The 12,647-nt window shown below is 40.3% G+C and overlaps 1 protein-coding gene across 1 annotated transcript in view; it reads left to right on the forward strand.

Moving 5' to 3' along the window:
- The window catches only part of usp43a (ubiquitin specific peptidase 43a), a 194,579-nt gene extending 182,147 nt beyond the window's left edge, over positions 1-12,432 (forward strand). Inside the window, exons 15-16 of the mRNA XM_050044839.1 lie at positions 2,633-2,794; positions 2,930-12,432. Coding sequence (XP_049900796.1) covers positions 2,633-2,794; positions 2,930-4,089 — 1,322 coding nt within the window. The 3' untranslated portion in view covers positions 4,090-12,432. The remainder of the gene's footprint in view (positions 1-2,632; positions 2,795-2,929) is intronic.
- The last annotated feature ends 215 nt before the right edge of the window (positions 12,433-12,647 follow it).

Here is a 12,647-nt window from a genome sequence, read left to right on the forward strand (position 1 = left end):
TTTGTCACACTTGATTTAATCCATGCACTTTTCAATAGACAGGGTTTTTTTATCTAAACATTTTTTTCAAGAATGTCAGACGAAGCAGTTGCTGTTGACAAATCAGCAATAATGTGATAACCATTTTACTGATGGAAGAAAAAGACTGCAGTATACAGAAGTTATTTTGCAGGTAGACATTTGGGCTCAGCACACTGTCTGCTGCTCAAAGATCTATTGTTGAAAAAACTCACAGTTTCTGTGGACATGTATTGTATATGTGCTACTCTTTATTCCTTCATTTTCTGAGGAAGTGAGTCACAGGTGGAAATTTTAGACATTCAGAACTCTTCTTGAGGTAAAGAGCAGGACAGGACACAAGGCAGCAGTGAAAATAGCTTCCAAAGCTCTCTATGAGGGCTGAGAGTCTTAAAAGTCAAACTAATCGGGGAGAAAAGACTCGGCCACTCAACCCTACTGCAGCAAAAATGATCCTGGAGAGGAAAGAAGGCACTGTAGAAAGCAGATTCATTTTAAACTCATGAAAAAAATACATTAAGCTTGTGGAAATATGAAATGTAGAGGGAAAAAATTTGCCATAATAATGTAGTCAGTGCTGTTATTTCGAGACCTGCACATAGGATACACTTTCTGCTTCCTATGTGCACCCTATGTGCTTTCAAATGTCCAAATGTCCTCCCACTCTGTATGGAGGAGAAAAACAGATGATGCATTTGAGAGATTGAACATCTCAATGATGGCGGACCTCCATTGATTCCAGGTTACAGGCTGGTGAATAAAGGATAAGTGGACCAGAAGGCACGGGTGACGAATACAAAAGCACTGTATTATTCACATTTAATGATGCAGGACAAAACATGTTCACTGCACTGGCACTGGTACTTTATCCTCAGTTAACCTGACTCAGAACAGCAAGCAGAGAGCCATGTTTTCCTCATGTTTCCCAAAACTGGCACACTGTATTTTTTTAGCATTATAACTATATTATAGCCTTATATATACAGGACTAGTATTACCTGGGGATATTTGTAATAATTGCAAAGGTCATCTGTGATCTTAATACTGTACGAATCGGCCATGTTAGAAATTTGTCAAGTGAAAATTCCACCGCAAATGGCCTACCTTATATCACCAAACTCGCCTCGTTTCTCCGTCTTTTCAGGTAGAAAATTACAGAGGCTGTGTTGGCAATTATTAATAAAGATTTTGGCAGCATTTTGGGTGCAGGAAGCTCATATTTCTACACAGCATGGAGACAGAAAGCTCACAGAAAGAACAAGTACAAATACTTCAGAAGAGCAAACTTTTTGTAATTTCTAAATTACATGAGCTCTCCAGGTGAAACTATACCCGTGTGAGTAGGGCTTAAGCTGTAGATGGTGTTCCAAGGTTTTGGTGGATGCATGGTAGAAACAAATTTTCCCCCAGTATATTCACTCAAGTACTTTAAATGCGAGACTTGTTACACATGGAAGGAGTGTTTTAACATTGTGGTGTTATTTCATTTAGCTAATTAAGGATTTGAATAATTACTCCAACACAGCTGCCCGTGTAATTGAACTGGTGTAGCTATCTCTCTGTGTGTTTGTGTTCATACAAACTTAATTTAACTTTAAAGGACATCAGAAGTTTCACTTTGGGATGATCTGTTTGTTCAAAGGGCAACTTTACACATTGAAGTCAGTTTAGGAGTACAATCATATTTTTGAAGATAAAGTTGTATGAAGTATTTTTGTGCCTCCAGAGGGAGCTGCGCAAAGTCTGATAAGTTGCCTCAAGTGATGTAACATAAGTCAGTGACAGTTGGGGCTGAAGACTACAAGTTTGACAATGAAAACTATTCTGTGGGTGTGGAGTTAGAAAGAAGTGATCTTACCATGTCTCTATAGCTTACTCCTTATCTCTGCTTGAGGCTAGCAATATGAGGCTACATTAGCCACTATTAGAATAACGCACCCAAAATCCTCAGGAATGAATAAAGAGAACTGGGTAAAACATTTGAGGAGGGCCCTGTTTATTCCTATGAAAGTTGCTCTGTGGCACATGAAGCCAAAAAAGTTCAACTCCCCAGGCATAAAATTACCTGGATCTTCCAGATCGTTGGGCCCATAGAGCAAGCACACTTGACTAACTTCCAGTTTAGCATTCCGCTGACTTGAGTGGAGATAAAATGATTTAATCATGCACCTCTTTTTGATGTTTGAAATGTTATCGCGCCGAATGGATCAAATCCCAATTGTGAAATAAGTAATTTCACAGAGTTTGTGACGCTCAGAAAAATTCATCCACTAATTTACAGATGTCTCTTTCACAAAGTAAGTCTATAGGAAAAACCTCTTTTAGCCCAGTGGCATCATGTGACGAACCCGGAAGTTGTAATTCTTAAGTTTGGCCATTGTGTCAAATTGGCTTTAAAGTGCGGTGCTGGGGCTCTGAATATCTGACCATACTGTCTGTGGTTTTGACAAAGAAGAAGAATGCATGGAAGTGCATTTATGCTTCATCCAACAGTCTGTATTTTTGTGTTAAAATGTCCTCTATGAGCCCAACAGTGTTTCAGGAGTGTGATGAGAAAACAGTGGAGTTTTCTTTTATGGTTCATATTTTCCCTCTCATCCCCCATGTCTCACAGGCTCCACCAGTTCATCAATGTCAGACCACTGGCTAATCCGCCTGACAGGGGATAGTAAGAGAGGCAGTCTGGTCTCTCGATCCTCCACCACCTGCCCATCCTCCTTACCTGACTCACCTGAGTCTCCAGTCTTCCTTGAAAATGGTTCTAAAGAGGAAAAGGGTAAGGGGCCACACCTAATATTTCCCCCAATCTGTTTAGTAGCTTATTGGGTGTTTATTTCAACATTAATTCTGTGCTGAGCTCTTCAATTTGAATAAATAAACTAAAACATTTTCCTCTCTACATAATTGTTAGGGGGTTTTGAGAGCAGGCCATTTATCAGGGGCCTTCAGGGACGCAGCGTGAGCATGAGAGCCCCCAGCAAGACCAAGGACACTCTGAGCAAAGTGCTTCCCCTGCGTTGGTCCCTTGGTTCAAAGGACAGACGGAAACCTGACCCAGTGCCTCCATCTGTCCAAGATCCAGCCCCTGTGGAGCTGGTACAGTACTTGGAATCTGGCCGGCGGCCCCGATGCACAAAGGATCCAATAGTAACATTGATGAGCGAACCACGCAGCACCAAGGAAGCCGCTGGGGGCCGGGCTGCAGCCAACGTCAGATCTTCCAGTGTAGGAAGCTTAAGTTGTATGAGTAAGGCAGTAGATGAGCTGCCGCCCGACTCTCCACAAGTCCCAGAGGGCCAGCGGAGGCCATCGGAGAAGACAGCCAGCTTGAGACGCAGGAAGGGGAGCCAGACAAGAGATGAGAGCACCACAAATATCAGCAGTAGCTTCAGCAGTAACACCCTCACCAGGAGGAAGGATGCCAGGAAACAGAGCTCCTCCAAAGCCTCCCAGGATACTGCTGAGACAAAAAGGAGTGGTGGAGTTCAACCCAGCTACAGCACTCCTAGCCTTCAGGATGGGACCCTAAGAAGACAAAAAGGGGACAGGCCTGACAGGGAACACCACGGTGGACATGAAGGAAACTCTAAGAGCAAGAAAGGAGAAGTTCCCAAGAGCCATGAGGGACTGCTCTCCTTCTTTAAAGGTAACTTCCTGAAGAAGGACAGGGACTCAAGGAAGTCCAAGGAGGGTGAGTCAGGAAAAGAAGGCGGTGATGAAGGAGGCAGGAGGACTCTCTCTAGGCTGTCACTGTCCAATGGAGCAGCAGGAGGAGGAACCGGGGTAGAAGGAAGCAAGTCTAATGGCTCGGGCCATCCAGGCGATGAGCTGGCAAACGGGAAAGTGGGACGGACCGCGGCGGACATCAAGCGCTCCCAGAGCTCCTCCAATATCCCCACCAAAGCGGAGCAGAGCATGCGTAGGACAGCATCTTTGCATCGTAACGGGATGTCTACAGCCCCGTCGCGCAGCCTGACAACAGACAAACCGTCTTACGGCACCCTGCAGAGGACTCGTTACAGCACAACCTCGCTGGGACGCAAAAGGACAGTCCCTGAGTCCAGCTTCTGACGCGGAGATATTCAACATATGAACACACACACAAAAAACACACACACACAAAGCCTTTTATCTGTCATGAAGTGAATGACGTCCAATCTTTGACATCAAAGCAATAGAGCTCAACTCACAGTGGTGCGCCTTTTTGTCCACAGAAAATGAACTGGCTCAAGTGGCTTGCACAATGGAGCTGAGAGATACGGAGAAAATGAAGGCTTCTTTAATGCTGGGATATAAAGAGCAGAATGAAATGATGGTACCTGTCCGTCAAACGTCAGAGGGAGTCCATTTTTATTCTGTTTATTTTCTCAATGTCTTAAAACAAGTGCCTGAGCAACTAATATGCAGTTTAGACCAATGAGTTTGTCTGTTTAGCACTGGAAGCACGAAATTATACACACACACACACACGCACATACAAGCATATTATCCGCATCTGTGTCTTATTACTGTAGTGTGAGTGTCGGGATTCATCACTCCATTTTGAATTCTCATTGTTGTCTGCTTAAAATGAAGACACACTGATTGTGTTCATTCCTAAGAATGTAATGTGTCCACAAGATAAATGGTGGTGCTTTGAGGCTGCAGTTTTCTGATTAACATCAATTATTCATCTTTAAGCCCTTGTTTGACGTTAATTTAAAGTAGCTGAAGGATGGCTTTGAACACAAAGCACTGTTTTTATAAAGTAGTGACTTGTCCCCATGCGACCCAGACTGCAGTTGTTGTTTAACCTGCAGTAAATAGGACCTCTGACCGTAATAACTCGCTGGGTTGAAGTGATATCCTGTAGAATCACTGACCTGGGTCTCCTAATTATTATTTGGCTAAGACACTAAATCCCCACCAGGTCTAATAACACTTTATAACTGAGCCGGACTAACCTCCCTGTGGCAGAAGAGAATTTGAAATATACATTTGTCTACTGTGAAGTGTAATATGAATGCAGTATCCACTCTTTAAGATTAGTTTTATACCTTTTATATAACATCAGTTAACCATATTAGATGCATTCCTTGGGTTTTGTTCTTTTTGTTGTTTTATTTTTGGTTTAACATCTTTTTCTTTTTTTTTCTTAGTTTACGATTGATTATGTTTTCCATCAACTTGATCAGCTGTCAGGAGACTGTTGCAGTCAGTCATATGGTGTACAGTATGAAAGCGGTGATTTTTTTTTTTTTTTGTCCTGACTCAAAATGCAGAATGAGGCTGCATCACATGTGGCTCTATTGAAGCTGTGATTATAGTGGCCTAAAAATACTAACCTCTCTCTTTTGATTGTGAGAAATTTTCCCCAGAATCAGACATTGACTGATGTCGATTTTTGCGAGCAGTCTTCCCCTAGAGCAAAGCTGGAAATCTTGCAGCCTAACATTGACCACATTTTTGCAGTTAGAAGTGAAAAAAAAATGATCCCCAAAGCACCAAAATGGATGCAAAAATGCAACGTGCAAAGAGTGTCAACGGTTTAAAGGTTTGGATTTTTATTTATTTATCCCAAGTCTGAACAGTCTAATATATAGAAGATTTAAATTGCCTAAATTTAAACATTTTTAAAAGAAATAAAGTGAAATACAGTGCACATTTTTATATGTATTTCCTTTTATGTATGCATTTACTGTGGGTTATTTACTGTCAGTATTTACCGAGAACTGAGCCAAGAGGATTCCTCTAAGTATCTGTTTGTACACCTGCTTGCGGCACAATCCATCCCTTAAAACTTCAAACAGTCAATCACAAATGGAAGTGATGCCTACCTTACACCAGAAGGCTTTGAAAAGATTTTGAAAACACTGTTATGAGACTAAAGTCTGACACCCTCTCACATCTAAAGACAATGTAAGCTTTTGCAAAGGCCTGGAATGTTACAAGGTCCCTGTTTGCAAAACTAAACTAGATTCCCTTTGAGATTATTTTCCATCCTGCTCCTGGTGGAAAATATGACGTCAAACCCCCTCAAACTCAAAGACATATGACATAAAAACAATTCCTTAACTGTCCGCAAAACACATAACCTAGAAACACAAGATAAAAGGCATCATATGTCAACAGTATTATTGTCAGTTGGCATCAATACGGTCCATAAAGATAAACTATTATTTGCACACAAACTTTACATTTTGGATTTGACGTCTCAACTCAACACCAGCCTCTGTTTGTTAGAGACCATGAGAATGAGAGAAAAAGTATTTTTGAAAATTAAGATTTCTTTGCTCAGCCTGCTTCCCTGCCCTGCTTCTGATAAGCAATTGAAAATGGATGGATGGACTAAAATAAGTGTTGGTTGGTGGATCAGATACAAGCCGAATACCGATGCTTGTTCACCCCTTCACCCCACAACGTTCTTGCACCTCCCCTCCAGTCCCTTGGAGTCCCCTCCATGTTTACTTTCTACATGGTGTGCTACTACAGCTATTGGCTGTTGACAGTGTTCAAGTCATTGAACATTGAAATCTCCTGATAATATTAAACACATTTCATTTTATCCAGCCGTCAAGGCAAAAAAAAAAAAACTTACACCAAATGATCAGGATTACAGGGGAGCACACCAACTCCAGCAAATCTTATGATTTCATTCCGCCATTAGAAATTTATCCGAATAAAGTAAAATGTTGTTTATGTAGTTTGAAGGGTGGTGTAAATGTGACATCAATAGCAATGGCCCTCTGACACTAAGATCTACCCATGGTTCCACCCCCAAGGTAGCCTGAGTGTCAGACTGAAGCTCCCAGAACCTTCAGTCTGACATCGCCTCCATTGAAGGCGATTTACAAGGGGGAGGGAATTTGATTTTTCCCTAACCAATCAGTAGAGATCAACAACTCACCCAGAATCTGACGTCATTAGTATCCATGCCTCGGGGGTGCCGAAAACAAGCGAGCATTGCCCGTTTAAAATGTCTCCGTCGTCGTGCACGCCCAGCTGCATCGCCGTTAAATCCAGTTTAGCAGCTTCCTTAATTTGGTCCTCCATTAACGCGAGTAGTGGCGAAATACCTCGATAGCATCGTTAATGTGGTCTGTAGGATCTGTAGCGGTCGCCATTGTTGCTATCCTCACCAGTTACCCACCGGCGGCGATATTTTTTTTCGTAGGATGGTAGGGGAAGGTACCGCCTTTTCCACCTCTGACTGGCTAGAAGGGCTCTCCTCCGATTGGTTATTTGATTTGGCCGTGAAACATCATCTCACGTTCATGGCATGCTGTCGGCTAGTCTGTTTTGATCGTCTTTACCACCAACAGTGTGATAAGTGCGTGCCGTCAGATTTATATTAATGGAAAGCACATCGCCGAATTTAAGGTTGACACCTAAAGTGTATGTCCACATCTTAACATATGTTCTCATAGGCATGAAAAGTATCCAAGGGACGAGGAAACGGTAAACTAAGCGATTTCTCAAGGCACTTTGGCAGCACGCTCTGGAGGACTTTAAAAAACTTTTAAATTCACTTTATTTCGTTGTGCCATTTGTTTTAATTTAGGCATTTTAAATCTTCCATACTTATCAGAAAGAACTATTGTGTGAATCTGGTGTGATGAAGGTTTTGCTGTGCACAGCTCTTTTCCCAGCTGAGAGTATTATGATAAATGATGTCAGTGTTTATGTCCTGTTAATTTAAACTCTGCTGTATTTATGGGGGCACATGCAAGCACATTTTATTTAATTCAGTCTAATCTGTTTTGTTTTTTTCTTAATTTTACCTTTTTTCTCCCCATATGAACATGATTCACATTCAAATGGTTAGTTGTTCACTTGTGTGTATGTCTTGGTGCAATTACTGTACACTGTTGGCCACTGTACAGCTTCAGCTAGAGCCACTGGGAGTGACGCACTTCCCTCACTGTCACTTACATAACTGCTGGAGGAGAGCAGATTGTTAATTTCATTTCCCTGGACCACGTCTCCAGCACCCTCCATTAATTAAAATGGGTGACTTCTTAGTCACAAGTCTGCTTCAAATTCTGGTCATGCTATATGGGTGCAGCAGGCCAGCAGGATCACCTCATTTTTGCTGCTGCACTAATGTTCCCATGTTTTATGTGCACAGAAATCTCACATGATGCCTTCTCAGGCTCATTGATATTTGCACACTGCTGAGACTTGATTTGCACTTTACACATAAGGAGATCTCTTAAGTAAATAGCAATAACGCTCATGCTTAATAAGATTCTTCACCTGAATGACACTGCTGTTTGAAAAGAATCAGTCATAATTGGAACAGTTTACTGACAGTGTAAGGTGTAAAAATAACACAATGTCACTAAGATGGAGAAGCTGCATTGTTCACTTCTCACCGACACTATTGACCCTGAAGTAGCTTATAATTGAAAACATAAATGAGTTAGATAAGACACATCAAAGCATAAAGTTAAAGCTCCATATCAGCTTCAGAAATAGGCCCAAATGTGTGTGTCAATGGTCAGTCAATGGTGTATTCAGGCCAAAAATTCAGCCGTAAGTGTAGAGGACATTGAATAACCCCTGTCTTTTGCAAGCCTTCTCTCTGTTAGAAGAATGATTATAAACGTATTGTACAGCCTCTGTCCGTTATCTGCTGAGTTTAGCAGCCTTCAGCTGCATACACAGAGAAAAGCACTAGATAGTGTCTAAGCACTAAACCGACAGCCTTTTATTGTTTAGTGTGTGTAATTTCCCTTAGCCTTGACACCTGATGGTAGATACAGTTCTGTGCTGTCATCAAATCTTTTTTCGTTGGAGTTCAGCTGACTCCCACTGGAGCTTTGCATCAGTGTATTAATCCGTATTAGAGACTAGAACAAGTTCTTTTGTTTGTCGCTAAAGAGGCAAGCAGAAGTTTATTGACACAAGCTGAACTCTGCCAGGTCACGGAGTAGCACATCTTAATGCTTCCTCGCACAAGTACTGATGAATATGAGTTTGTCACGCTTTTGTATTCTGTTTTTAAAAGAATCATATCGGTCCTAGAGGTCTCTACTTATACAGTCTAAATGTAAAATAAATTCACAGAAATCCTTGGCAAGACTGAGAAACTATTAATTAGAGGTTAAAAGTAATTTGCCGCAAATGCTGTATTTTGTCTCAATGCTTCAGTTTGATCTCACATTAAAGACGCTGTATAAGACAATCACAACAGTTACATAGCAACAAACAACTATGTGTGGAGTAATGGTGTCCTGAGCAGTGAATGAAGTCACACTCCCTCTGTGTGTGTGTGTGTGTTGTAGTCCAAGTTTCTCAGCCCTCTGTTGTGGTCGACAGTCTGGCCGAGCGTACATATTAGTGTGTGTATCCCACTGGCTAATCACCAGCATTCTGCACTGTACTCATGCAGCAGTCACCAGAGGTGTGGACCTGAGTCACATGAGTTGGACTCAGGTCACACTCGAGTCACAAATTTGATGACTTTAGAATCAACCTTAGAAAATCAAAAAAGACTTAAGCTCAACTTTGACTCTACCACCAGTGACTTGTAACCTCACTTGGACTTCAGCCTTTTGACTGGAATATATTTCCAACCTTTCTCCGGGCCCAAAATAAAGTTTGTATTCAAAAAGTGTGCCAAAAATCAATCCATTCCCTCAATATTCCTTCCCAGTAAATTGACTCTTGATGCCCCAGATCCCCTTTGTTTGAAGCAATCAGACAGCATCTAACAAATTGCAGGAGAGAATAATGAAATACTAGCAGTGCATTACTGATTGCCAGTTGGAAAAGAAGATACCAAAGATAATTTTGTTTGCTCACAAAAACCCTGCAGTGGTCAACAAAAAAGGAACAGCGGTATGCAAAACATGCAAGCTGAAAAGAAGGAGACACAGCAACTTTTTTTTTTTAAACAAATAAGTACAAATTTTAAAAAGCATTCATGATTTTTGTCAATAAGATATATTCAGATTGGGATTATAGTGGGTGAAGAGCACATCAGGACTTATTTAGGACTCGAAACTCAAAGTTTAAGACTTGGGACTTTTCAGGCTTTACTTGGGACTTGACTGCAAAGACTTGAGACTTACTTGTGACATGCAAAACAATGACCTGGTCCCACTTCTGGCACCACCAACATCGTCATGAAAGCGTAATGCTCACACGCATAAACACTGTTAGCTTTGTCAGCACTGTTGCTGTTGTTATCACTGTTTTTAGCTGCCGGCTAGCCACCTCCATGTTAAGAGCTGTGTGGAGACAACTTGCATATGTTCTCAATGTCATATACAGCTGCTTTAATTATACTACACAAAATGCTGAAGTACCAAACAGTATCACAGTTACACTCAATCACAAAATAAACAAGCATTTTTATTAAAGGTTAAAATCAACGAGCTGAAGCAGACTGTATTATGAAGGCAAGTTTTCTATGCAGAGCATCAGTATGCAGTTCACTGTGTCACTGTTTTATTTACACGTTGAATATCTGAATATACAGTTTTTCATGTTTCTGCCAAGGATACAAGCTGCTGTTTCTTATGAACAAAGACACTATAGAACGCTACTTTCAGTCTATGTGGCTTTATTTCGAAGGTGTGGGTATGTTATTACATTGTGCTGTCATAATTTTCTTTGTGTTGAGATGGATAGATTCTACTTTCCCTTCTACGTAAATCACCGTTGTCATAGTGAAGGCTTCAATTCCCTTTGCTTCTTGTTTCATTTTCAGTACCCACATTGTACAGAAAGGTGTCTGAGACTTGCCCTGAAATGTGTCTGTGCGCCGAAGGCATCATTGCTGGTACACTTTGACGCACTTTGCAGAGCAGGAAGACTATTTTAATCTTGTCATGTCCAAAACCAAAATGGTTGTGTTGTCAAGTAATTAATCTTCCTGCAGTCATTAGTCATAGCTTTGATTAAAGACATACCGCTACATTATAAATCAGATTTTTAAGCTTTTGTTGGAAAAGGCTCTCGGCTAGTTGAGTCAAACACAACCCTCACAAGAGCTCATACCACATTTATTTTTTATTTTCAGTAAGCTATGATTCATTTTTTTTTTTTTTTTTTTTTTACATCTTTTGAGCCAGTCTTAATTAATTAAGCAATAATAGCTGAATGTCTTATTTATTAGTGTTGGTTCTTTGCACAAGTTTTGAGTCGAAAGTGCTGTTAGTAAAGCTTCTTGAAGCGTGTGCATTCAAAGTTGGAGATTGAGAAAGTCAAGCACAGAAGCTTTTATTCTCCAAACAAAAACCTAGCACTCATGACAATATTAAAACCACTAAATCAGATGCTTCGTTTTCTGCTCGAAATGTCAAGAGGGACTGAAGATAGCTTTGTTTTGACTGAGGCTACTATTTGGCTTTAGTGTTTGACGTACCCTGAGCGTACTCACAAAGGCTGCCATTCTCAGTCAAAGACATGAGTTGCAAATTCTACAAAAACAGGCAAAATCACTATAATCACAGGGTAGTTAAAATAACATGGTAGCTGGAGATTTGTGCTCTTAATAGCTAAGCCTCTACTAACTGTGCTGAAATGACAGCTGTGTAATAAACAAAATAATGGATCCGTTTAGAGTCTGATGCTCACACTGAAATTGTGTGAGAAGAAAAATGTATGACAGAGAATAAAACAACTCACCTTGAAACTTGCAGAATAGCTTTTTCAATATCTGAGCAACCCTAATGTTATAATGGCTGCAATTACAACATGCTTTCACAAATCAGTATAAGCCAAAATTCACCGTTTCCATCTTTTCAGTCCATTTTCCTGAAAGCTACTACATACATCTGGTACAAACACAAGGCCAGAGTCTCTTTCCTGCCAATAAGATGTAGATAATTACTGACACATGATTAAATAAATTCACAGTAGATTATTATCATTTATTTGAGAGGCCGATGCTGAAGAAGAATAGAGTTAAAGTAGGAACACAAAGTCTGTATTGCATTTTAAATGTATGTTTGTTTCTGTTTTTCTTTGCATGGTTCAATCCACATGTGGCCCCACACACACACACACACACACACACACACACTGACACAATGTTTACTCTGCCAAACTGAGCACTTCTGTGTTAACACAATTATTTTGTGAAATGTGGATCGAAGATGTTTTTATATGCAATTTTTCTACATTTTATAAAGATTTAAAAAAAATCTGTGTATATATTTGTGGACACACACAGACCCAACTGTGTGCAGGTGTGTGTGAGAGAGAGAGTAAATAAATAAGTTTATTATTAACAGTTAGTTTTTGGGTTGTAGTGATTTGGGAAAATGATGCCAAGGTATCTAACTGAACTCACATGCAATGTATTCCATGATTTGCATAGGGGTGTAAGAAGTATGCTTTCACTGTAAAACAACAGTTTCTGCCTGAACTGTCTGCTGTACATGATGGTATATTGTTTTATTTTTCAATACATCAAATAAAAAGGTATTATTTATGAATATGGCCTTCAGTCAACACTTTTTTATATGCTTAATATGATAAATAATGTATTATTTTCTCTTTCAAATAGACTGACTGAAATGAATGAGGTGTTACTCGTGATTGAAGGAAACATTGTTTTACCTGGGTTCATCAAAACAAGCAGATAGCAAAAAAAAATCTGTCGGTGAGTTTTGGTGTGACTGTACCACATACCAGAC

The sequence above is a fragment of the Epinephelus moara genome, chromosome 5 (assembly GCF_006386435.1).
Source record: "Epinephelus moara isolate mb chromosome 5, YSFRI_EMoa_1.0, whole genome shotgun sequence".
Classification (NCBI taxonomy): domain Eukaryota; kingdom Metazoa; phylum Chordata; class Actinopteri; order Perciformes; family Serranidae; genus Epinephelus; species Epinephelus moara.